The 27883-nt window shown below is 39.7% G+C and overlaps 2 protein-coding genes across 5 annotated transcripts in view; one reads left to right on the forward strand and one right to left on the reverse strand.

Annotated features, from left to right (window-relative positions):
• Positions 1-9358, forward strand: part of FAM13C (family with sequence similarity 13 member C) — a 47886-nt gene extending 38528 nt beyond the window's left edge. The window contains exons 11-15 of one of the 2 annotated variants that reach the window (XM_058810561.1): positions 1718-1801; positions 4063-4158; positions 5384-5580; positions 6548-6649; positions 7423-9358. In XM_058810561.1, the coding sequence (XP_058666544.1) occupies positions 1718-1801; positions 4063-4158; positions 5384-5580; positions 6548-6649; positions 7423-7546 (603 nt within the window). In that variant the 3' untranslated portion in view covers positions 7547-9358. Of the gene's footprint in view, positions 1-1717; positions 1802-4062; positions 4159-5380; positions 5581-6547; positions 6650-7422 lie in introns of both variants that reach the window. The other variant, XM_058810562.1, reaches the window with a different exon arrangement.
• Positions 9157-27883, reverse strand: part of PHYHIPL (phytanoyl-CoA 2-hydroxylase interacting protein like) — a 54891-nt gene continuing 36164 nt past the window's right edge. For all 3 annotated transcript variants that reach the window (XM_058810565.1, XM_058810563.1, XM_058810564.1), the window contains exons 2-5: positions 19808-20004; positions 14807-14981; positions 13752-13869; positions 9157-10404 (exon numbers count right to left, since the gene is read on the reverse strand). In XM_058810565.1, coding sequence (XP_058666548.1) covers positions 9870-10404; positions 13752-13869; positions 14807-14981; positions 19808-19972 — 993 coding nt within the window. In that variant the 5' untranslated portion in view covers positions 19973-20004 and the 3' untranslated portion in view covers positions 9157-9869. The remainder of the gene's footprint in view (positions 10405-13751; positions 13870-14806; positions 14982-19807; positions 20005-27883) is intronic.

The raw sequence follows: 27883 nt of genomic DNA on the forward strand, positions 1-27883 counted from the left end.
GCTCTGGGCAGGCCCAGCCCTCACTGGACTGTCTGTCCTTCTGTCCCCAGTTTGTATTTTCTGTCTGGAAAAACAACAGCAAGCTTTAAGGCATAAGCATGCAGGGAACAGAACAGACTAGTAAGGAGATAACTGTACACAACATTTTGTGTGCCTCTGTTCCAAGTTATGAAAACCATACTACTACCTTATCTTTAGGTGAAGTCCTCCTTTTCTTTCTTTATAGATCACAAATAACTTTTGCCTTCTGTATGAATGTTTGCAGCCTGTCCCCCAAGGCTTTTCTCAGACTGGCTCCCTTTATATATCTGTCTTCTCATCATTGACCCACTTCAGTTCATATTCTCCTTGGCTATGAAGCAGTGTTTCTATTTAATTAGCATTGAATCTCCTGCTGCTGTATGTAGCCTACAGCCCTAAGATGTCTCAGACAATTCTGTAGTTTGTGACTCCAGCTGCCTTCTCTCATTTTGAAATTATCAGCTATTTCAAACTTAGCTGAATACCAACCTGTCTTGAGATTGCTAATAAAATGAGCTAATGAAATAGGCTCAAATGCTAAGCCCTCTTGAGATCGTTTCTCTTGTGTAAAATCAATATTAATGATCACCCCATTTCTTCCTAACCACTCAGGTGCTCCAGGCTTAATAGTTTTTGAAAGAATTAACCTTGTATTAATTGCAGAACTAGCTATAAATAAACAAATTAGCTGATTTATAATATTCCTGCATTCTGGTTAGCAGCTCATCTCTTAACATGAATGACAGATGATTTTAGAGTGATTAACTCATGCAGACCTTTTAGGAAAATGTGATTAGCAGTTCTGATTAATGGCTCTGTGAGGTTTTTGCATTTGAGTATCAAAGAAAAAAGTTTTGCTCCTGTTGAAGTTAATAGCAAGGTGCTCTGATATAAGACGAGTGTCACTTCAAGGTTGATTTATTTTTAAAGATAGGGTCTAATTAGTAAAAGTTGTCACTACAAGCCCCCTTGTCATCAGCTCTATGCAGAAAGGCTGTGTGTGTGTGTGTGCCCCAAGTCCATGGATCTTCACAAGACTTCATCTCTCCCACACTTCAGAGCACCTGGCCCTAACCCAAGTGGCTCTGTTGTGACCTGGCAGAGACATTCACTTCATGTGTGCCTTGGTGTTCTGGCCCAGGTGAAAATCAGCAACTGTCAGGAGCAGGTCTAGCTGGGGAGAGGGAGGAGACAAATACCTGTTACACTGTGTGCTCCCCACAGCACACACCTGGGCAAGTACTGATATTCACCAACACTGAAAAATCAGCGTTCTTTTGGTACCAGTGATTCATACTGCAATCTTTGAACAGAAATAAACTGTTTGCCATTGCAGGTTGGGTTTGCATTGCTAGATCTTCATGTTCTACATCCTGACCAGCCAAGGCAAATCTGTTTCTCTTTCTTAAATAATTAAAAAGTTGAGGAATGCTCTCTATGAATTTTTTCAGCTTTCTGAGTATTTTGCTGGAATGTTGGCTGTTCTCATTTTTTACAACAAAACATACTTAATATATATGTCATGTAATTCTGGACTCTGTTCTTGCTAAGTTAATGCCAAGTCCCCATTGACCTCAGTGCAGACAGAAATAGAATTAATGTTTATCTGGGAAGAAGAGATTATTACACAGATATGTACCTGTACCCTTGTCATGAAATCCTGACTCACAATCTTATAAATAACTTTTTTAAATAGGATATGACAAAAAAGCAAATGGCTTTGGAAAAAATCAATCTTCAGAAATGTCTACTATATTTTGAGAGTATTCATGGACAACCTGTAAGTATGCCATGGAAAGATAGGTAAATTAAAAATTGTCTAACTTCTCTCACCAATATCTTTGGTATATTAAATATATTTAGATGAATTTTACACAACATAATTTTAGTTATTTGAAACTAATTTTCAGGTAGAAATGTTGTTTTCTGATACTGATGAATTTGGTTTATATGTTAGAAATTAAAGTAAAATAAAAAGTGGCTCTGTATCTCTCCATGATTGGAAAATGCAAGGTTTGAGGATTTAATTGGAAGATTATATATTCACAGGAGATTTGACTCTGCTATCATGTATGGTTAGAATGTTTTTCAGCTGAGGAAGGTTTTATATAGGGCACCAGCTGAGATATGAACTACAAAATTACATGACCTGTTGTATATGTTTGCCTTTACTACACAGCAGGACTTAAACTATTTCTTAAAATCTCTTCAAGGGACTTCATTGCTGAATGTAGCAGCAAATAAAAAAATGCCAAAATTGGTGAGATGATGATTTGAAAATTTGTCTACACAGCTGAGGAAATTCTTTTTTGATATCAATGTCTGTATTCTTGTGAATGTCTGTTTGTGGCTAGTAGTTGTTGTGGTAAAGGGAACTTGCAACACTGTTTGTCTAAAAAAATGCCAGCTGTTAAAATTGTGATCTGACTCTGACCTCCTTTTTGTTCATCTTCTTTGGGCTTGAAATGAGAGCTGAGGGATGGAGTGAGTATGCAAGAAGGGTATGAAGAAATTATATTTCCTAAGAAGGAAAACAAAAAAATAAATTATTAGTGCCACGTAGAGATGAAAGAGACTTGATTCAGAGATAGGAAAGAGAATAACAGGGTGCCTTTGCAGCACAGGGTTCAGAGAGGGTGTTCTGAGGGCTGAAGCAGCTCTGTAACAGCAGCCTTGAAACACAGTGCAATGTGCTGGGGCTGACGTTTGCCCTGTGATGTCTGGTATGGCTCAGCACCATCTCTATCCAGAATTACCTGACAAGGTCTGACAGAGAGACCACCGAGCAGGTTTAAAGCAAAACAAATTACCTCTTCTGGCTTGTTTGGCATTCCCTGGAGCTCTTATGTGTTGTTGTTAAATGGAACATGATGCCTGGGGAAGAGAAGTGGGATAGGCAAGCCCTGACATTGCACAGTGAAGGGTGGCTCTGGAAGTGGTCCCCAAGCATTCCATCAGCCAGATGTGTGCAGAGTCACCAGCCTGAGATTGTCTACTGTCCCCCTTGCTCCTGCTGACCAGGCATTTGTCTGTGTGAGCAGCTCTGGACTATTGTCTGTGCCATCAGCCACTCTGTGTCTCTTCAGATCCACCATGTGTTCACTCATCAGAGTGGGTGCACCTGGGCCTCTCTGCAGTGCCAAAAATCAGTGAAACTGCACCTAAGGAGTGCTCATAGGTGTGGGAGCTGATGGGCAGAGGCTGATGGTGGACTAGGGAGCAAATGACTCTGTTTGGACATTTCACCACTGAGAAAAATGCTATTTTGGGGATCTGGTGTCACGGCATGGTGTGGTTGGTTGGCTGGGGTGGGGGGGAGGTGGTTTGTCTTGTTTTTGGGGTGTTTTTTTTCCCTTGTGGAATTTGATTTTTCCTTTTTCTTTTCCCCTTAATGCAGTGAGTCAATCAAGTGCACAGCTAGTTTCCTTAAGGTGTATTTTTGTATTTGTGAACATTTGTGGCTGGATCAGGCACTTAGCACCTGATTTAAAATCATATTCCCTTCTAAATCAATGCTGCAAGTGCTCATGAAAGGTCAAGAACAAAGTAAAAGAACAGATGGTGAATGCCCATTGTGGAAGGCAGCTCAGGTGGGGAATGCAGGCAGCAGTCCTGCACAGAGGCAGCTCCACGTGCAGCCTGCAGAGCCTTGTCCCAGGCAGGCTGTGCCATTGCTGCTGCTGTCACCACAGCTCAGGAGGTGAGCTGGCAATGCAAGGCACAGCAGCAGCGCACCTGAACTCCTCCTGCTCTAGCAGCAGCCTCAGAGAGAGAATAATTTTCCTCTGTCTGGGCAGTGTGGCTCAAGAAAAGTGAGAAACCTTACTGGGTATTCTCCGTTAGAAAATAGATTGTCATTTTCCTTTTCAGAAATTGCACTGATTAAATTACAGTTCCTATGGAATATCTATTGAGGCAAAATACACATCTGATCATACTCTTCTAATACCTGTCTCAGCTTTACAGGAGAAAATGAGAATCTTTTAAATGTACTTTTTTTTAAATTTTTGAGGGCTATGTTTTGTTATGATTTTTCTTTAGGTAACTAAGCAAGAAAAGAGTCTCATGAAACCTCTTTACGACAGATACAGAATTATCAAGAAACTTCTGGCTGCTCCATCTTTGATCACAACAATTGTAAGTTGGAAGGAATTCATCCAATGTCAAAAAAACCATACTAAATGCTGGGTTTGATTTCTACCTGTTTGTCCATTTAGCAACAATAGAACTACTGATACCAAAAATCCTGCTCATTGGTTAATACAGGGTGTTGATACTTCCAAGTGCTCTGTAAAATTAAACTTCTGTACATGCTAGAGGTTCCAATGTACAGCAGCACTTTCTGAGGCAAGAACTTCAGTGTGCTGCGTAAGACATTGAAGGCTGGCATTAGTTTTCCATTGTGGAAAACATCTGCAACACAGAAGGAAACCTCTCTCTTTCCATGAGGGACCCTGCTGTCACTATATCTAACTTTTATATCTTATCAACAATGCTTTTATCAATCATGTAGCACATATATGCAATTTGTAGTACTTTAATAATATATTGATGCAATGGAACAGTACTGGTCTCATAGTGAGTGAAGACAATGGAAGTTAATTAGCATGTCTACAAAAAATACTAATCTAATACTAGTTGGGGCTAGTAGGTCAATTTTAAAAATTATTATTGTCTTGTTAGATGATAGCGTAATTTTACATTTCTTTGAAAAACCACAGTGCAAAGCTTGGCATGCTTGCACACAGGTATTTCATTGAGAAATTTCACTGAAATTCCCCCTAAGTGGTACTTGTTAGGAGCTTTGCCCTATGGAGTTTTTATGTTTAAGCCCTAGTTTTAATAGCTCAGCTTTTTTTGTGAGGATGGAGGAATGTGAGCAAGACACCAATATCAGTCTACCCCAGTAGTTAACATTAGTGGCTATAAAACTGTGGAATCTCTTCCTCCAACTCTTTCTACAGTCAAAACATCTGGATATAATATATACACAGGAGGTGTATATATAAGAGGATAGAAGTTCCAGCCAGACTGCACTGTTGACATAAATACAGAATGTTAGTTAAGTCTTTGCTACATGTAAGGGCTTTTGGGCACACAGAAATAAATTGCTGGCTGGAGATGCTTGGGAGCAGTGCCAGGTTCTGTCCTTTTCACTCCTGGTAGGCAATGCAACCCAGTGACCCTAGGAGTGCTTTCATGAACAACCTCAGGCAGACCTGGTAAACCTTTCAATACGTGTGTTCTGTTTCAATGAATACACCCAGGAAGTCAGATCCTAATTCTTTATGTTGTCAGTCTGTTACTGGAAGCATTGTAATGTAAACAAGTAATTGGATAATGTTTTGCATTTCCCAAGCAGGAGGAAGAAGACTCAGATGAAGACCATTCTCAAAGCAGCCATGAGTTATCATCTGGCCCAATGTCTTGCTTCCCTGTTGAAGAGCACCTGTGTTACTCACAGGAGGAGAGTGAGCCTGCACATATTTCACCTCTGGATGAAAAGAAAGTTTACAGGCAAACAGCCTTGTCAATGTCCAATTTACATGAAGCAACAATGTAAGTTCTCTCTTTTCCCCCTGGAAATGTTTTACAACATTTCTTGTAGACTTTGTAAGTGAAATACAAGCCTTTAAGAGAAATATGAGCCATACTTGTTGCAAAGGTGTATTTTATATAAAGGAGTGATTTAGTGCTTTGTCATGGGAGAGAGGAGGCAGAGGAGATTCATTGTTTGGGCAGCACACTGGTGGTTTGAGCTGTTTATTCAAACAACTTTTTGTCTCCAGGAAGTGAAAGGTAACTTGTGCCTTCCAGGAACAGGTATGTTCTCATATCTTAGGGGATGGTATCTTTCTTTTGTGTTTTGATTGGAAGGTCTTAGATGAATAAATGAAGCTAACTAGACTCTAACACTCTAGAGATCAAATAAAAATTACTTAATTTCTATGTAACTCAACTATGTGCGCAATAGTTTGCTCATAAATGCTGGGAGGATATTTCTGTGCATTTTGTCATTATGCAAAAAAAAAAAAAAAATATTACCAGGAGCAAATGTCATAACAGAATTCTCTCTCTGCTTAAACCCTTATCCTTTGAACACTAGCTAAAACATGGCCTCCAAAAATTATGCTTCTGGGTACCACTAGCATTTCAAGTACATCCCAGTAATGATTGGGAACAGCTGCAAATAGGAGCAGGGCTTGCATGTTGACTGTAATTCAGTTACAGCATTTCCTCCTGTGAGATACCGAGCCCTGTCAACTCCATTAATTCCATGGGGAATTTAGGCCAGTAGCAAGGCTCAGTCCTGAATGCTTCCCCTCTTCCATGGACCAGAGTCTCTGCCTTCCCTTTATTAGCTGGAAGACCAGTAAAAGGGAAGGAGAGCTGTGTATGGAGTGTGATGGAATGTCTTGGGGCTCTGCTCAGTGCCTGCCAAGGGCCCAGAGCAGAAGCTCAAATCCAGGGCTTTACAACCCTCCCAAGCAGAAGCGGGGTTCATGTTCCTGTCTCTGCTCCACAGGCCAGTTCTGCTCGAACATCTCAGAGAAACAAGAGCTGATAAGAAGAGACTTCGCAAGGCTCTCCGAGAGTTTGAGGAGCAGTTCTACAAACAGACAGGAAGGTAACTCAGCAGAGCCCTCTCCTTGTCCCCTTTGCTCCTGTTTGTGAGGGTGGCCACTCTGGGGTGACCAGGCCAAAGGGGCTGCACCTAAGGGCAGCAAAATACCCTGGAGATGTCTGGTCTCTGGAGATGTCCATCTGTCTCTCTGCTTAGTTCCTTCAAAATGTGGTCAGCCACGAGGAAAGCCAGGATTTGGGCGTCTTCCAGGACATGCCTGCAATGGGTTTATACCTCAGCACAGGATATTCCCTGAGCTGAAGGGAGGCTGCTACATGTCTCTTTCTGAGAATGTCAGTCTGTAGGGAGTAGACTTGGCAGTTGGGCCATTTTTAAACATCCAGATTTTAAAACCAGAAGCCACTGGGATTTTTTTACCCAGAATTAAATACTGGACATTTTTCACTCTGTTTTTCCTCTTAATTTAGCAAACATTTTTGTTTATGAGCACTGGTAACAGTGGTACATGGGCACTGGTAACAGTGGTAACTGGTAACCATTTTCAAAGCATTATTATGACTTCTCCTCATATATAAGAATCAAGTAATTATGCTTCCACAGCTGTCAAAAAAGTTGTCTAGTATATGAAAATTCAGTGTTTTAAATATGACTTTATTTCTGTATATTAGAGCTTTTTGATCCTGTCAAATTATCTCAGTCATTTACAGTCAGTAAAAAAAAACAACAATCCTCATCAGTGGTTGCAGAATTAATTTTTAAGACCGTTTCTCTTCTTACTCATAAAAAATGATGGTGCTTTTATTTGTTTTTCATAGGAGTCCTCAGAAAGAAGATCGAGTACCAATGGCTGAGGAATACTCTGAATACAAGCACACAAAAGCCAAAATCAGGCTCCTGGAGGTTCTCATCAGTAAGCATGATATTTCCAAAACAATTTGAAGTGAATGCAATGCTGTGATATTGTTCTCTAGGGGAAAAAAATCCAAACAAACACACAAGTAATGAAAAAGAGAAAGTAATTTTACAGGTCTTGGTCTGCTGCACGATTATTTGACACACTGAGATTTTTGATGCACTTTACCAATTATAATAGCTGTGATGAGAGAGGACAGCAATATGCAAGAATATTAAGCACGGGTGAGTGGAATACAGTATATATTTTTCCTTTTGAAAAAGCCTTGAAGTGCACTGTGAGATTGTTAAGAAATTAAAGGGATGCTGAAGTAATGTAGATTCTCAGTTTGACCTGCTCTAAAAGTGTGAGGAAATGTTCTGCAGGTTTTTAGTACATCTTAGTACATGCTAAAGTGCCACAAGTTTGTTTCCAGAATTAACATGTGTTATAATTGATTAGTAATGTTGGCTATTAGGGTGCTGATTCACTAGAGTAAAAGAAATGAATTTGAGTGAGTGAAGGAAACACTCAGAACATACTCTAGCTGTCAAGACAGAGCTGCCTTTCAATTCCAGTGGCTTCAAAGAAAGGTGCATAGGATGAAGCAGTGCCAGGGCTGGGAGCAGAGCAGTGAAGCTGCTTAGGCAGGAAAAGGCCAGAATGAGACTGCCAAACAGAACTAGTGGTGTTACAGGAATAAGAGAGAGTTCTTGGCAAAATGAAACAGCTGCAGGTTGCTGAGAGAAGATGGAACAAATGTACTGGCTGCTGTCCTTTTCACTAGTTCACAGGGCTTGGCTCACAGAATTTAGAAGTCAGTAAATAGATCAGCTACATGGTTATTTTGATTTCTCTATTAACCTTTGCACTTGGGTTTGCCTGACGCTATAACATTCGCTTCTCTAACTACCAAAGCTCGTTTAAACGCATGCACTTTGTAAAATGTTGAAGTACTTCTTGTGTTATAAATTGCCACATATATCTATAAAACAGGACTAGATTACTGCATTATGCTAAGATATTTTGGATAGATAAAGTACATGGTATATAAGTGAGTGTCACAGTTATCTGATGAGGACTGCTAGACTTCTTGTTTACTGAAAATATGGTTATAAAAAGTTATTTTTCCATTGGAGTTACGCATCTTTCTTAACTTCCAGAGCACCACACTTTGTAATATTAAGAAGAATTGTCACTGTTTATGGTAGGTCATTGGTGTGAAAAGTGGGACTAGTAATAGAAAGATTATCAGCAGGTTTTGTACTAGCAATGAAAAGCAGGGATTCTGGGAAATTCCTACCCCAGACAGAAAGAAGGGAAGAACTACTTAAGGAAAAAAAAAGGGACTGGAACCAGTTGAATCATGTTTAGTGTTTTGCTTTACCTGTCATTTTGTATTGACCACATAGTATAAGCAACTTGTTTTTTATCTTGGTAAGAAGAAGATTTTGATTTTATAAAGCCTATTATGTACCAACCATGTTTGTATTTATCTAGTATGTAATGGCATGATTTGGAAGATGTACACATCTTCAAGTAATATGGAGGAAAAAATATGAACACTAAAAAAAGGAATTTTTTATTTTGCAGCCGTTTGTTGTTTCAGTGTACTGATTTAATAATTTATAACTTAACTTTTATGAATCAGAAATGGTCTTCATAAATCTGTTTTAATTAAAGTAATCTAGAGCAACAGGAACAGATACAGAGCTATTTGAAGTTTACAAACTACATCTTTGATAAGGGAAAATGATTTAATGACATGTATACAATTGATATTAAAATGTAATCTATATATTCTATATGATTGTATAATATTTTATACAACAGTACAAATAAAATATTTTTCTATTATATTTATTATGTCGAGACACAGTTTCTGTTTTCAGTTAGCTAATATAAATAACATAAATAACACTGTCAAACAACACGTTGGAAGTGCTGACATTTCTAGGCTCTGAAATTCAAATCATGCTGCAATTACAACCTTTCATGCTGTTCAGTTATCCCAGTACTTGTTCAGTAGTTAAAATGAATGCATATTTAAACACCATTTATAAGCCGTTATTTTTATTTTGCTAAAGCAGTTTATATAGGATTTTATTATGTTTGGCAAGAAACAGAAACAATTTTTGCAGCATCTAGGTATAAATGGTTGCCAGAAAGAAATCCAGGACTTCTAATCATTTAAAGCATTGGGGGAACAGAAGGGAAAGAGGGAGAGAAGAGATGCTAAGAAGGCTATTGGAGGTTTTGAAGACCGGTAGTTGCTTTTGGTGACAGCGGCATGTGCATGCTTCCGACAGAACTGTCTGACTATGGAAATGGGAACAGAGGTTTGAAGGCTCCTAAGGAACGAGGGCAGTTTTAACGTCCAACACTGATATTGCAGGTCTTGCAGCTGGGATCTTTCTTTGCATTTGCAGTAGACAAGCTCATTAGTTGGTGACCAGTAATTTCAGCAACTGTGCCAAGGGAGAGATCCACAGGATCAGTGTAAATTACTTCCAAAATAACATCCTGGGCATGATGGTAAACCATGACCCCGTCTTCTTCATCGCAGGTCAGAAATTTGTTATCTTTTATGTTCAGCTGGGGAAGGCGCTGCTTACAGAACTCATCTCCCGGTGACCCCACCGGGGCGATCACGAGGATGACGTAGTGGTAGGCTGTGTACATGCAGTAGAAGTCTCCAAAGTACAAGTTAGTATTTGGGTTGAAGAGTTTTTCAGCTGCAATCTCATACCTGTATCTTCCATAGGGTGAATCTTGGGGTGGCTTGCCGGTGTTAAACTCAGTGTTGCAGCTAAAGAAGATGCCTTCCAGCTTCCCACTGATCGGAGAGCCGTGGCTGCCACTGTTATCCTTAACAGAGGGCTGCATAGCATTCCCATGATGCTCTCTACAAATGAAGCACTGGTATTGTTTATTTTGTAACACATGGCAAAGAAAAAGTGTAAAGTTAGGACATTATGCTGTTTAGAAACAGGACTGAAGGGACACAAAGAAACCCATTAAACTGAAAGACAGGGTTAGTGTCAGGGTCTTAGGACCAGGCAAATCAAGTGCCATCAGACGTGGGAAGAGCTAGAATAATTCCTGTTCAAGGAGAAAATCTGCTTTTCCAGCCTGCTTTCTGTCAGCAGTCTGTGTATCATAAGCAGGCAAAAAAAAAGCACAAACAAAAAAGCCCCCAAATCACAAATATCTTTAATTAACTGATTTGTTCAGACTTACACTACATTTCTAACAATAAACACATGTTGACAATTGCAAGTCAGTCTCCATATGCTGAATATACTGTTTGTTAATATGTATTTTTAGCATAGGCAGTATATAGTTCATGTAGAACACTGCCAGTGGAAGTTATTTGTGAAGGATGCCTTTTAGGGAGGTTATAGGAAAGAATGTATTGTCTGCCAGTATTTTTTGTCCCCAGATGATCATTTCAAGTCTAATTGGTCTACTGCTGACTTCAATCAGTGCAGAGCTGGGCACAGAGAATTAGGCAATTTGGTTAGTTTCCATTTTGGTTGGTATCCAGCTTCTGCAGTCACTAGTCCTAAGGGAAAAAAATACTTTTTTTTTTTTTTTTAACTTAGCTCAATTTTATTCCAGTGAAATGTACAACGAACAAGTGATTTTTTAAAACCCCAAATTGCATTCAGCAGCATTAGGCTGCTAAATTTGGGAAATTACTCCAAAACACCCTCTCTAACCCTCCTTAGCACCTGAAATTTTATGTATAGCAGGGCATTCCCCAGTATTTGTGTCCCACACAACTCTGGACATGCTCCAGTGACAGCTTTGGCTCCCTCTGCACCTGCAGCCAAATAATACCTGAAAGGGAACCATGTCCTTTTGTAAGTCCTGCAAAACACCATATCTGCTAGGCACCCTTAGAACAATGTCTTTATGACAGACTAAAAATGCTTGAGGCTGTGGGGCTGGAGATTCTTAGGATTTTTATATTCCCCTCTTGCTTTGCTTTTACTTTTTGTTTGTTTTTTTTTTTTCTTTCCTTCTTTCAGGAAAGGGAAAAATAGCCAAGAAAGACTGTTCTCTCTCTGCTTTTAACTTGCAGCAGATACATGTAAAATGGTGGTGTGTGGGAGAAGGTTTTCCTTGGTTAAAGTGGGAGGTAGCAGTCACAGCAAACAAACTCAGTGTATAAATTACAAAACAGCTCTGAATCAACTCAGTAATATCTCCAGCTGTGATTAGTTTTTCATTATTCGTAATCTCAGCAGCACATCTTTATTTTACTCTAAGATACATTTCAGAAGTTTTCTGAGCCATTCAAATACTACCTACTTATTGTCTCAAGCCCAATTTCATAAGACATTGATTGGAGTGGGGGTATAATTAGTATTTTATGACCGAAGAGGTTACTAGGGAGAAAAAAAAGAGAGGAAAAAAAAGGCTGAATAAGCTTAAATAACCACCTGAAACCTCTGCAACCTGAAAAGTCAGGCTTCATTCTGAGAAAGTTGAGCTTTTCCATTTCTGTGGCAAGATACTGACATCCAGTGGCCAATTAGGCTAATTATAGGTTGCCTTTTTTGGGGGATCTCAGCTGCTTTTGGTACTCCCAGCCCAGGTAAGCTGCAGTGACACAAACACCCCTTCTGAGCTCACCTCAACCCCCTCCATTTGGTGCTGCTTTAGCACCAGAAGCAGCTGCCTGTATGCCAATGCCAGCAGAGCTTTTCCAGGCTGTGTGATGGCACCAGAGACTATGGCAGGCATGGGATGACAAGGAATTTTCCTAATAGGAAGCATGTGGTATGGGCTTATAACATAACAGACAGACAGGTGTACTGGGGAAGCATTAGCCCTTGTGACTGTGTTAGTCTATTTCTGATCACAAGAGGGGACCATCAGCCACTTCTGGTAGTTTAGCTTCCCACCGGCCTGGTTAAACAGCTTTTTGTCTCCAGCTCACTAACAGAGGGAAAACAAACCCATCTCTATTGCTGTCAAACCAAGAAAGAACTTAGCAGGAAGAAGAAATACAGATAGACTGCAATCAATTAGAGTCACACTTGGCAGAATAAGTCCAAACCCACAGCTATAAATGCACCTCAGTGGCAATTTTCAGCACTAATGAACACAAAGGCAGATGCACTATGATTACATAGCTGAAAACAAAGCAATGTGAGGATCAGAACAGCACAGGCATTTCCCTTCTGTGGTATCCAGCCCAGGATGGCAGCAGTGGTTATGGTTATCAAAGAACCTCAATTTATTCTCTACCTCTACTGAGTTTTGCAGCTGTGTCCCTATGTGCAATAAAATAATCCTTCCAAAACACAGAAGGGGAAGAGCAAGCCCATGCTCTGCAATATCCAACACACTCTAGGAATAAATTACATACCCAAGACTACAAAGTGGGAATGTTTCCAAATATAGTGGAGTCTGTTCTTTGAAGCTGGATTGCCTTGAGTTGTTTTAAAAACTTTCCATTCCAGGCAGGTACTAGTGGGACACTCACTCAGAACTGAAATTATGTGGCCCAGCAGGAGCCCTATCTCCTGATGAATATTAAAGAAGCATAGTCAGTGGTGCAGCCTTCCAACACACTGCTTACCTCTCATCCATGTTCTTCTAACAGGAGAAGGTTACTTGGTGTGTCTGCTCCTGCTCATGCAGCACGAGCTTTGACTCCTTCTATCAAAAAATCTGCTTTTTTCTTGTCCTATGCTTCCCACCTTGTGTGGAGGGCACACTGGGTGTCCAGCAGAACAGGGAACCTACCTCCAGCTATCCTGTTTTGTCATTCCATATAAATCAACATTCAGATTGCAGAGTCTGTATAACTGCATTTGAGCATGGAAATAGGATGGTTGTACATGGGAGAGCAAATATTTGAGATGGAACTTTTACATACAGGCAAACGCCTGTGCACATTGTTGTACACTCCTACTGTCAGTCACCTCACTCTTAATTTCTCAGTACCGTGGAAATATTTGGCTACTAAACTCTCCATTACGGTTACAGATGCTTTTATGAGGTTGGAGTCCCTGTGAGTACCTCAGTTTCTGCTTCAAAACAGACTTTTATTGCCTATAGAGGTGCTGAGTTAAGCAAGGAGAAAGAAATGAGTTGTGTTTTATTCTTTGCCTTCCTCTGAATGGGCTATAAAGCATACAGGCATTCTGCTCCAGCTTCAGCACAGCTGTCTCTATTTACTTATTTTCATTACTCCTTTAATTTGCCAAAGGACTTTGAATATGTTGAGTTTCTTACCTGATATAATCAAAGTATTCTTTGTGCTGATTCCGATAAAAAACAGACAGTTTGAGCATACGGCCTGCAATCACTTCAGCTTTTTCCAATAGCTGTGTTAGGTGAACTTTTGAATAATCTGGAAAGGAAAGACAAACTGCTAGTACAGGGGGCAGGAAAATCCACAACACTCTCCAAAAGCCACAGACACATGCAGACTGAAAACTTGGTAATATACATCACATCATGCCCCAGTTTTCAACAGTGGCAACAAGCAAATCAGATGGCAGGAGCAGGTGTTTGTGATTCTCCCCACTCCTTCCTCATGAAGACTCTGCAAGCCTGCAGCAACTTTCAGCTCAGGATTTCCTGTGTTAGAGCTGGTTTCCCTGTATTTGGGACTGCAGTGCAGCTCAGGACTGCAGAGGAGCTCAGGACTGCCCTCTCTGGCTCATATCAGCTGATAAACTGTTAGTTACAATATACATGGTTGTGAGCCGATAACCAATGACAGTACTAACAAAGCTTGCTCAGGACCCAGCTTAAATGGCTTCCCAACCAACATGGGATTCATACTGAGCTTGTCTCAGTCCTCAGATTTCACACAGGTTTACACAGTGGCAGCAAGTCTTGTTCATCCAAAGGAAGCCTTTTAAATCAAATACAGGCCAAAGTGACCCTCAAGATGGGCTGTTGATGGTGCTGAGGCTTTGCAGCATTCAGAGAAGGCAGAATGTCTTAAGCTGTCAGGGAGCTGCCCTTCTACCTGACCCCACAGGTGCTGGTAGCCAGTGACAGGCACACAGGTGGCCCTTTCCTAGCCTGGGACAAGCAGTGGTGCCAGGCACAGCACTTTGGGACAGCTAAGCATTGCACAAGCAAAGGGCAGTCCAGCTGCCTCTGCTTAACGTGCCAAACCTCAGCACATACAAAGCCTAAAGTGTGAATTCCAGTTTCCAGGGGTGACTATTGAAGGGCACCAGCACAGCTGGCACTGGCAGGTGCCCAGCCCAGGGTGGCAGCAGAGGCAGCACCCATTGACTCCAGGCTGTGGACCAGGATCCCTCAGCTGTTACCTGCGGTGCAGAACTCGATGATTTCGCTCCACTCGGACACGACGTAGTCGCCATCGACCTGCTTGGAGGCCGTCTGCACCGCCACCGTGTACTCTGTCCTGGGGCTCAGGAACCAGTGCCCGCGCACCGTCATGGGCAGCGGAACGGCCTTGGCCACCAGCTTGGTGGGCACGTCCTGCACAAACAAAACACCAAGGGACACACAGGTCAGCAGTGACACCAAACCAATCTGCCACCCTTTCCTTCTCTGCTTTTGCAGTAGCCCCCAACCCTGGCTCTTCTCTGCAAACTTGAGTTATTTCCCACAGTTTGTGGGTGCAGCAAGGTGAGCAGTACCACAAGACTGTGGTGTAAGGCCTGTTCTAAGAGACATGGGGATAACCTGCATGTATGAATGAATTATTTGTTCCAAGTGACTGTAGAGTAATACCATTATATATAGCCCAAATATATAATGCTCTCTTGGGTCATTTATGCTTAATTTAAGAGATTCTTGTGCTCTCACTGGTTTCTTTCGGCCAATATAATCAAACAAAATTCCTCCTGCTGTCAATCAGTCCAGCTACAATGCTGCTGCTACCTTCCAAACTAAATTTCAACAGAGATAATTAAACACATTGCAGAGTAACTACGGTTGGTTCACATCTTTCAAAATACCCTTCTGTACAGCAATGGCCAGAAGAAAGCAAACAGCTTGAGCCTATCATTGAACCTCTTGCTTTCCCCTCCACTGCCCCTTAAAATCCTCTATTTTGCTCTTCTAGGATATCACAGCCCCAGGGTGCAACCAAGAAAAATAGCTGCTTGTTGTGGTTGAAATACTTGATTTCTACAGTACCAAAGCCTTTGGTACAGACCACCAAAGGACAGAAAAAATGGAAGAATGGGACATTTTATGCAAGACCTGCGGAGGAAAGGACTCACAATGGAGTTTAATGATTCTCTGTAGTGTACCTGAGGAGCTGTGATAGAATGAGAGATATTTATTACTGAATATCCACCAGTAATAACAGAATTGTTATAATAATAATTTCACAGCTGCCATGTGAAAAGTGGGCACTTTAAATGATATCCTTAACTGTCCACCTATAAATCCTAGTCCACAATCATCTACCTATATATAGTAGTCCTACACTAGGACTATAGGTAGATAGTAGTCCTATAGCATAGTAGACTTTTAATGAAAAAAGGAATAGAAGGGAGATATTTCCTGGTCATGATCTCTAAGCGAGATCTGAAGGATTTTTTTTCCCCTTGTCTTCTATTATGGAAGAAGATCTTTCTCCTTTTGTTTTCCTATCAACAAAAATTATCTTCAGTTTTTGTATTAAGAAACTGTAAAATAGCAGCTTGGGATATGACAAGAATTGATGTAATTGAGTGATAATCCAGGGTAAAATTTTGTTGTCATGATTTCTCTTTTGCCAATTATCATTTAAATCAAATACTATTTGGGTAAAAACTTTATCTGAAAAGGAAAGAGTTGTGCATGCTACAATTCATAATATGTAGAGAAAAATTACAAAGAAAAAAAAAAAAACAAACACCAAATGACATTTGAAGCTACCACCCCAAAAGGCATCCCACTGGACTGAGTCTGCCACTGCTAATGCAGCCAGCAGGTGCCACAGTTAACGTCATTGCTCTTCCTGTCACCTCTTCCTGGGTTATTGTAAAAGAGCTCCCACCTGGGTCAGATCTCTGTGCTCACACCCCAGAGGTGGCTTTTTCCCCATTAATTTTGTCAGTTTTCATTTAACATTAAAAGCCTTCTTGCCCCATGTGTCAAAGCTTTGCCCTCCAGCTGTGCATCAGCTACCTCTTTTAACCATACCAAAAAAAGGGAAGGACTACCAAAAAAATGAAAAGGGTAAAAAGAAGGGGGCAGACCACCACAGACCTGAGGGGTTTATGTCTTGCACAGCTGGAGAGAAGGGGCAGATGTGATGCTTCTCACAACTCTAATCTGCTGGTTTTTTCCTAAGGAAACACCAATTTTTTAAAGGCCACAATAGAGAAGAAATATTCAAATGTTCACATTGAGGATCCTCTGGGGATTCTCCACTTCTCCCTTTCATCTTCTGCTCAGCTCTCATTCCTGGCTGAGCCACCAAAGAAGTGCAAAGCAGGTACTGTGCCAGCTCAAGGAGAGCCAGGATTCTGGAGTTGCAGATGGTTGCTCCACTACCAGCACCCACCAGACAGCTCCAAAGGTACCTGGATGGCAATAATGTCTAAGAACAGCCTGGGAGCTTTGAATAACTAAGTAGCAGCAAGATGTATGAGTCACTCTACTCTTCTTTTTGGGAAAAGAGGCAGCTTTCAGTCTTCAACTTTCTCCCATTTCATGTTACCCTTCCCTTTGCCAGGGCATCTTGTAGAACACATAATCGGAACTCAGCAAACCCAGATTCTAGTCCCAGTTTTGTTAAACATTTGAGTATTTTTCTTATTACATGGGAGTAATCATATTTCTATATTTTGAAAAAGAGAGGAGAGATGCAAAATGAATTGAAGACAAAAATCTTATTGCAATTCTAGTCTTTGTACACCACTACCAATACAAACCTTCTCTTTCACAGAGATGATGATAGTCAAAAATAATAAAAATTTATGCACCTCAAGTATACATTATATATTTACCAGCAGAAACAGCATTGGAAGGTTGAATCATTCCCAATTATACAAGAAATCAAAGAGCTCCCTTTCCTGAGGTACAGCATGGATCTATCAGGTGAAGTCCATATCCCAAGTAACTTATAGCCATCTGAGCAAACTGATACTTAATGTTAATTCTGTCTAAGTTAGAAAACAAGCAGGTCCCCTGTGTTAACACCTGTGACAGAGATGGGCACTTGCAGTGCTTTACCCTACCTGTAAGCTAGGTAAGGATGGATTCTCCTTGTACAGGCCAGGGTGCTGGATAGCTCCTAGGAGTAAATCCCAATGCTCTGTTTTAAATCTATGCAGCTGGGCTCGTTGTTTTGTCTCTAAAAAAGCTCTACTAGGAGCAAGGGCAGTGCTATCCCCCTCCTTTATGCAAAAGCTTTGTTAGGAAGTCAGGGCATGGGTGGAGACTGAAGTCAGTTCCCTGCTGTGAGGATTCAGTGCTGGGCTATCAGCTCCTGCTGCTGAGCTTCAGCTGGGAAACTCCTATGGCCAACCTTAGAGGGAGGAAGGATGCTTGTCTTGAACCACACCTGGCTTACACACTTGGAATCTGAGCACTTCAATTATCAACCAAAGTTCATTCTAGAAGTTGTGCTAGAAATTGCTTAGTACTGAAGATGCATGAAAGCAACACCCACATGCTCTGGCACAAAGCTGGATTATTCAGTCTATGTTTTACTATTGTCCACCCTCTCTCTACTCTCTGGATCTCTGTCATTCAAGCTTGGGAATAAAACCATCAAAAATCACACAAAAAAAATCTTAAACAAGTCACTAACAAAATTAATAGCAATAAATTTTTAGTTAATTCTGACAAGACATCCAAATTATTCATAATTTTAATTGTAGATTTTAGTCTCCTGTTCTCACAAAACCAATTACCTTTGTCCTTTGACTAAACACTACTGCACAATAAAAAGGTAGGGAATTGCTGAGAAACACAAAATAAATCAAATAGCTTTTCTTTATTCTACTACCAGTATAATTTCTCCCCCTTCCATTCTAGTCTCATTTCTGTGATAAAGATTCTGAAGTGTATGTGGTGTTTGCTCTACTAGGATGGCTCTACTTTTCACAAAAATAAATGTTCCAAGAATACACCAGTTAGCACATGAATGAAAAAACATATAGAATAATAAAATACATGAAATGAGAAAGAATCTATCCCACTTTAGAGAGTATATTTATTTCTGCAGTGTAAAATGGGAATTTCAATTCAAAGGCAGTCAGTCCAAAATTAGTAAGAAAAAAGCAAAAGTATCCTACTTTATTTGCTATTGCTATTAAAAATGGGGCATAATACATGCCTATTATAACATTAGGTTTAGTAGTGCTTCACACACTGGTTCCTAGCAACTGCAACAACATGGCCAAAAATGTAAAATTCTCAATTTCAATAAACAGTAAGTGATTTTTCATTACTCTTACTGCATATGTTACTTCCAACCAAAAACAACAACAACAAAAGGTCAAATAAGAAAATTATACACTTGCCATTAACAGAAATCTCATGAAAAATACTCTCACAATAAAAAGCCTCAGAGAAATTGGTGGCAATATCTTCTGTTTATCTCACTGGCTTAGAAACCAACAGTTATTTAGGTGCTGAGAAAATTACAGCCCTTACATTTGTTTGGACAGTTATTTGTGCCTTGGCAAACCTTATCTTTTAGACAATGCCAACATAATTTTTAAATTTGAAGAATTTTCTATCTCAATGTTTCTCTAGACATCTCAGTATTTCAATTGTTCTGAGGTCAAAGCAAATTTTGCTGGATTTGGTAAGTAAAGCATTTGCAGATCCTGCAATGCCTTCAATATGTTCCTGCACCAGAGGCTTGAGGAAAGAGGCCAGATGAATATTCAGGTCACAGTGCTGAATGCTGCAAACTAAAATTGCTGGAAGCCTTCCTGAAGTGCATTAGAATTTGTGGCTCTTCTGTTAGAATGATATGTGTTGCTCTCAGGAGTCTGTCACTGAATAAGGACAGGCAGAGAATACACACATTTTGTAAATAATGATGAAGAACCAGTCAGGAATAAAAATGGCAGTCTTGCACTACATTGTAGAGGTACCAAAAATGCTTTCAAATGAAACAGAAAAGGTAATGTGCAGTTTTCTGTGAAACAATGTATTTTTGTGTACATGCACATGGGCTGGAGACAGAGAAGGTACTTTGGTAAACCAAAATTCCACCAGATTAATCATAACCCACCTTTGCTGGATATCCAATTCCTGTTTCCCACGGCCTGGCTTTGAAAGGGTAATAAAACAGAGATTCATTTGTTTAAAATCAAGCATTTGTGCCTTGATTTTTAAATGAAAATTACCTTGTGTTTGAATTTGTTGGAATTCTTGTTTTCTTTCTTGTTGAGATCGATGAAGTAATGAGTAATGCGATCCTTGGATTTAGAATCCATGTCCCAAGAAATCTTGAAGGAGTCACATGTGATGTTACTTATTTTGATGTTGTGTGGGACTGGAAGCTCCTCCATCTCTGCAATCCCACTATCTTGTGATTTATTCCCTGCATGGAAAAGAAGCACAACTTGTTCAGTGAAGGACCCAAATAAGGACAATTAGTTCAGTATTTTGTGTGCTACAGTACCAGCACATCCCTGACCAGCCTCTCACAAATTCTCACAGGGGGTCCCCAGCAGCCACTGGGGTACAGTTACACAAGTCTGGGTGTCAGTGATGGAAAGCATTGGAAAGGGATGAAATTCCTCAGGTGAATAGGCAGTAATAACATGGTGCACAGAGTGGCTGCCATCACCACTGTGTGCGCTTGCAGGCTGACAGGACAAAGCACCTGAAGCTATCAAGTGCTCCAAGGTTCAGTTAAGGAGCCAGCAATGCCCACAGTCAACATAATGGCCCCATTCATATCTGTCAGCCACTTAAACACAAGCAGAAATCATATCCATCCTTAAACCACACTTCAAGTACAAAACACAGCCAGTCTCTGCAAGGTTTATAGATGGTGGATGCATATACACATATGAGCACATATTTAAAACAGCAACTCCTTTGAAATGAAACAATTAACACTTTGATGAGCCACAGCAAAAGGAACACACAAGCAAACTTCATTTTCTGTTTTTTATCCTTCCCAGTTTTCCAGCTGAGACCCTGCAGTTTTCTTGGGAAGTTCTTTTCTAAGTACATATGGGAGATGAACAAATGACCATTGACCCCAAAAAGAATCACTGGTTCTAAATTTAGGTCTCCCCTTAGTTCCCAAGGCAATTTTATAGTTAAACATTCCATGAACATTAGAATTCAGAAATGTTAGGTGTTCTTGCACTTACATAACACTCAAGTCAAAAGCGAACAAATGGAAAAAAAACCAACCCAGTAAGATGAGAAAAAATACTGGGTAAAAAAATGAACAAATCTATATGATGTAAGAGAAGAAGTAAAGAAACAGAACAGAAAAAAATGAAAATTGAATATAGATAAGGACAGATAGAATCAAAGCTAGAGTCTCTGTAAGAAACTCAGGAAAGCTCCCAAATGATGAAGATGGGAAACTCATGCAGGGATGTGAGGCAATGCATTGCCAGAATTATTCAGAGTCACATCTAATTATAGAAAAAGATAGCATTTATACTTTCATCATAACTGATAAAAAATGACAAAAAAACTAAACTCAGAGGTGTTTGGGCAGTAATAAAACTAAAAACTTTACTTGGAACACATTAGGAACATTTCAGCCTCTCATCATACTCTGCCAAAGAATTATTTCAGCACTTCAATGCAGGAATATTACTGTTGGCCTGATTGTTCAAAATTCTGCTCATAGATATGTGAAATTCAATCACAGACTCTGCAAAATTCATAGATCTCCAGCTATTGTGAATAATGTATTTTTACTGATGACTTCAAGAACTAATAAAACTATTTTTCAATTTTTGTCTTATTTTATGCATTTATATCTAAAAGGTTGTCTATTCTTCAAACATCCTATTGCTCTTTTTTTTTTTCTTTTTCAACTAATACCAAAATCAGTTAGTGCATGGTTTTGCTCAAAATGCCCCCTATTTGTGCCATACCCAGTGACATTTTCAACAGCTGCACTGGCTGCAACACACTCAGAAATACCAGTCATTATTGAAAGCTTTCTCTTCGTATGAAAGACGTGGTAAGTGCTTTTCCCAACATGACATTTCAGAAAGCCAGCAGGGAGGAAATGGCACTGCTTTCCTTTGCAAGCAATTTGTATTTGAAAGATGACTGAAAGCTCTGCCAGGTACACTGAAAAGGCTTCATATGATTGGCTCTTCCAAGAGCAGGGCTCTGTGTTTAAGTAGAAGATGGAGTGTGGATGCTGAGGTTCTCAGAGCTGGAGAGTTGGACAGACTGAGACACTGAACACTGCGTAGACCCTAAACAGACATGCAGCCAGGAAATACAAGCCATAAATCCACAATAGCTCAATGTGCAAATTATTAACCTAAAAATAAGCCTCTGTATTCCATACCCAGGGCCTGAGCTGTGTTACAAACAGCCAAGGTAGTTTCAGCCTCAGGACATGTGCAAAGGAGTAATGACCATTGACAAAAACTAACAGAGAGAAATAAACATTCTGGAGAACACGAGTGGCAAAGAGCAAAAGTGCTTCTGGAAATAGATATCATTTTCTGTTTGTATTAATATCTGGCACACATCTTCAGATATCTGCACTCCCATTCCTTTTAATTTCTTTGCTTTTGAATAAATAGCTGTAAGTAAATGTCAAGCAGAATATCTCCAGATAATTTTTAGCGTTAGGGTAGGGGTTAGGGTTGAAAGAGTCAAAGAGCCTGCAGTTTCAGGAAAACTGGGGCTAAAGGCACACCAAGGCTATCCCAGCAGGGCCCCAACTTTGCTGCTCCTATATCTTTGTGATCTGGAATCCCATGGTGCTGGGTTAGGGGTAGGGTAGTGCTTAGACAGAAAACTAGGTGATACAACACACGTATTTGAGGGAAGTATAAAGACCACAAAGAAATCTAAGCACACCTAACATGCCAAGCTCCTGGAGAGCCTCCATCTCTAACACTGCCCTTTTCCCCAGGACTGAAAGTTTGCTACAAAAAAGAAAGCCCAGATTCAGTGGTGATTGCTCTGTTCACCCAAACCATGTCAGTTTGCATCCAAGCACCTCAAAGCAGCCTCTGGGTTGCTGCAATTTTTTATGGTGTGTGAGACATCAAGAAGCCACTGAATGAACTGGGAAAGACAAAAGCACGGGAAAGCCCTGATGATACCCCACAAGCAGTGACTGGGAGGAAAGTCAGTGGAACCATGGTGACCACACTATCTGTGTGCCACCACAATATTGCCCTACACTGATGTAATTTCCCTCACCGGGGCTGCTGCCATGCAGGAGAGGGTGCACCAAGTGCTGGGTGTAGTGTCTGGGAACACACACAAGACATTAACTCCTGCAGCTACTTCTGTGAGCTGTCAGCTCCATGAAAACTCAGCAATGTGATGAGGGAAACGTGACTCAGGTTCATGAGCCAGAAATAAGTGAGACTGTACTCACAAAGTACAAAATTAAAAGCTAATGCTAGATTCTTAAAGCATTCTGGGAAGATCTCTGAAAATCAAAATATGTGTAGATGAGGATGAGAAGCAATTTCCGAGACCCTGAAAGTTTAGGTTTATAGACAGATAGATAGATATAGATAAATAGATAGATAGATACCAACAGCACATGTAATAAACACACTAAAGGCCAAACAGAATTTTATATCATGAATCACATTTGAAAAAAAATCTCACCTTATTCAGATTTTAAAATGCATGCACTGGGGAAATCAGAATGTGGCTTTCTCAAGGTAACATTTTCAATACAATGAGAGATATTAGCTATGGTATTTTGAAGAGGAAATGTTTGATGAGAGGGGATCAATGTCTAAGAGCACACACGTCTTAGGTACCATGACATAAGAAATCCTCTTATAGACGTGGATGCTAACAACTGAGAACAACTCACAAACAGGAACTCCCATAACATGAACGAAGAAACCCTTAAACTTTATGAAATACAAAAGTTTCTACATTTACTTGTCTTGATAATTCAATGGATAGGTTATATATCAGATCTATAGAGATAAAATATTGTAATTACAGAAATCTAATATAGACTGACAATATTTAAGTGTGTAATTGAGAGTCAATTCTCCAATTTACTGTTAATTTCCTCAAAAATTCAACAGAAGGGAGAAAACTTCATTCTGTATAACCATCAAAAATGACAGGGAAGTGCCAGGAAATTACATATTAGTTGCTACTTTAAATTTAACTAAGCAAAAATACAGTCTCATATTTTCCTCCTGTGCTGAGGAAAGAATGGCTCCCAGTCCAACTGCTGGCAGTACAGAATTATTTTACAGAGCCAGGACTATATGTCCCCACCAAACAAATAATTAACCTGAATACCAACATTTCAATGTTCACAGCAACACCTTGTTCAAGAGAGACAGTGAAATCACACAGAGGAAATACAAATGCAACAACATTCAAACAAATATTAAATCAAGGCTGTTATTTGTTAGGCTATGTAAGTGCACTTCTCTAGGATAGTTATTCTATTTCAAAGGTCAATTTTTTATCCATAACCACAGAAGTAATGTTGATGTTTTTGTTGTGCCTCTTTTCATGTACAAAAAAATGAGTGAAGAGTCTGGATTCTAAAGTATCTCTCTTCTCTCCCCCAGAATCCTGGTAAACTACCTCCCAATAGAGATTTTTATACTTATATAAGCATATTTAGGAATATTTTCTAAATAAGTATCCTTATAAAACTAATTCCTAAATTAGATGAAGAGAGAATGCCTGACCCTAGAAATCCTGTTAGAGGGATAAACCCCTCTAAACCTTCTCCTCATTTCCTCCCCATTGTCTGATACTACTGCTGTGCATTTTCTAGTAAGAAATGTGCACTGTGTCCAATACTTTTTAAAAATAGTTTCAAGAATAAAGCATTACTTAATTAATATGTGTATCTATACTGAGTGGCTTTGAAATGTACATATACAGTTTTATCACATGGTTTTAACAGCTTAATTTATCTGTTTCCTGCTAATCTAGGACATTGACTTCAGCAGGAATATTCCACACACAAACCAAAGAGAGCACAACTGGACTCTGAGAGTACAAATGTGCCTTCAGTACAGGCATCTTCTTCAGCTGAGAATGCCCCCCAGAGAGTGCCCACATAAACAAAGCACTGAGCAATCTCTGGAGTGCCTGGTTTCTGTGCTGAAAAATTTGTCTCAGCCCCTTACAAAGGACTCGATTCTTCCTCCTTCTCACCCAGAGCATGAATGCACTCCGCAAGTGGCGCCGTGATTCCCATCAGCAGCAGCCCAATCCCTCACTGTGCCTCTGCCTGCCAGGGATGTGCAGGCTCCCAGCTCCCAGCTCCTGCTCTCTCCAAGCCTGGTTTCCCAGTGCCTGCTGTCAGCAGGGGCCTGCAGCCCTGCTCTGCAGGCTGGGGGTGCAGCACGGCAGTGGGGGACCATGTGTGCCCATGGGAGACCGTGGGCTGTGAGCCCTGTGCTCCATCACCCACCCAGCTCAGGTGCTCATTTGAACAAAATGCCCCTGGACAAAAGCAGATGGGACTTCAGGGGCTTTGTTTCCTCAAATGTGTGTGTTGCACCAACACCACTGGGAATATACAAGGCACAAGTGGCAAACCTGACAGCTAGCAGCAGCCAGCAAAGGTACCGTGGCACATTTTGGAACGTGGTTATGCTATCAGCACTGAAAGGCTTTGGTTTACAGCTCATTCTCTCAGCAGGCACTAAATACAACATTATGTTCAATAGGAAATTAAGTGTATCTTTACAGAGAAGGTTACTATAATTAGTAAGCAGAAATTAAATAGTCACATTATAAGATTTCTGTGGAATATAAATTTTGGCATAGATAGTAGATTCTCAACAGTGGATTTGTTGGGCCATATGTATTCCTTCTAAGTCAAATTTAAAACCTAAATGTTTCTTAAATATGACAGCAGAAAGAGTAACAAGAACAAAACCAACAATATTCACTCCTGTGACAAGACCATAGATATCTTGAATTACACCTGGAATAATTTTGATACAAAATATGCATCTGTTAATCCAAAAGCAAAGGCTATTCTCCAAACGATTTTATACCTATGACTTGCAATGATGTATAGGTACAATCTTCATATCATGTACATAAAATACATACATGAATTTATATATATGTACATATATGAATTTTCCAGACTATTATGGAAACAGCTAATACTTTTCCTATGCTAAGAAAGACAAAAATACTGACAAAACATCCCCCCTGGGCAGTGAGCCTCCTCAAGCTCACTTTGCATCCAGTGAAGAGAGGCAGATTCCTAGATGGGGTATCTGAGTACCTACAGGTAGCTCTCACATTTAACTTGGCCCTGGAGGAATCCATGCTTTTCAGAGAGTAGAGAGGGAGGTCACAGAAGCTAAGAGCTAGCTGAAGTTACCCTTTATAATAATTTCCTAAATTACACTCGTCAATTTGACTGATTCTCATGATGTAACAGCAATTTGCAAGATTTCTGCCAGAGAAAAAAGAAAAATCATGGGGATAAATACTACATTTTACATTGCAGTCAATTTCTGAACTCCTTAGCAAAGAAATCTATGTGTCATTGATTCAGAAATATCCTTTGACTAATACTTAAAAAGGGATAAACTTTTCAAGAATAATTTTTATGAATTTCTGTGTCAAATACATCATTTATTCCCACAATATTTTTTCTGAAAGCACTGATAGAATCAAGTATCTCAGGACCATTAAAGCTTGAATGTGGATGAATTTATAACTTGCTAACTTCAATTATAGACAAATTATTTAATAACTGTAATTTATTTTAAATAAATAGTGTATTTAATTGCATCATTAAACTAATTCCTCAAAATAATTGTTTCCTCTCTTGCTATTACCATAGAGAAAATTCAGATATATCACTGTACATTGTCCTCTGATGCTATCAGCCAAATGGTCTAAATCAGCAACAATTCTTCCTTTGATTTTTGACCTATCCTTCTTTAGACCAAAAATTTAAGTAATGAATAGTAACATCTTCAGAAATAGCTAAATTATTTGCAAAAGTCTTATTGAAATCAATGGAATCTAAGCTGAGTTACTCAAGAACTTCTGAAAACGTGGTTACCACTATGTACATAAACTCCACAAACCCAAAGCATAACACAAACCCTGACTGCAAATCAGATCAATGGCTAAATTGGCAAGGCTGACCTTATTCTTTCACTAAGATTTAATTGTTATTTGATATCCTGAAGTTATTTGACATCTTGGAAGTATTTAATATTTATACCTTACTCATTCAAAACTAAACCACATTTTCAGAATGTCAACAGCAGCCAAACCCCTAAATTGAATACTGAAATGGAAATAGATGAAGTCTCTGTTGATATAATTACCTTTTTTAGAGTTCCCCTTACTCCTATTAGATATTTTTTTGAAGAATATTTGTAAAAAAACTGGAGGTCCCTATGCCTTTATAAAGTACTTTACGTCTCACAAGGTTGGGCCTTTATTATTGAATTTTTTCCTCTTTTCTTTGTGCAATTTTATTACAAGTGTTAACACAGTAATATGCTAATCTAAAAACACACAGCTTCATACAAAATTTAGTTCTCACTGTGTCAAAAATAAATGGAGAAAATATAAAAAAGGAGGACTTTAATTTTCAGATGGAAATATGCAACTGAAAGGCTGTAAATAATGAGGTAGGCACATTTTTCTTCACTAAGCACTAGGAAACCTGTAAGACTGAAAAATTGCTTAGGCTAGAAGATTAAACTGCCATCCATGCTATGAGGACAACTCTCCCCTGTATCTAAGATTTGGAGATCTACTGAGATCCTTTGACCCTACCATCCTCTAAGGACTGACCAAATCCCTGGGTGGAGAGCTGGGAAGTGCTGGGATCTCCTTTTATGACCCATGAATTCCAAACCCAAACAAACTGAATTGGCCAGACAAGCTGAGTGCAAATGTCACCACCATCCATCAGCATCTTGCTCCTCATCTGGCTGCCGAGTGACTCCTGTTTGCAAAACAATTTATACCCAGTGCCCTCTAATGTTCTCAGCCTGCTTTTACTAAACATGGCTTCATTTTTTACTGTACCTTGTCATGTAAAGCTAAACAAACTTCTCTATGACCTTCTGTGAAAGGTCAGTTCATGATTTATTGCAGTTGCAGTATGGAAAAAAAAAATAAAAAAAAATCTCCTACTGGCAAACCATTGTTTTTCATGGCTCTGCCATCAGAGCCAGGCAAGGGCAATTCTGTTCTCTTGAAACCAAAAAGGACATCATTATCGCAGGCCACAAACACTAAGCCAACACAGTATTTCCTCC

Source organism: Ammospiza caudacuta, chromosome 9 (genome assembly GCF_027887145.1).
Source record: "Ammospiza caudacuta isolate bAmmCau1 chromosome 9, bAmmCau1.pri, whole genome shotgun sequence".
Lineage (NCBI taxonomy): Eukaryota > Metazoa > Chordata > Aves > Passeriformes > Passerellidae > Ammospiza > Ammospiza caudacuta.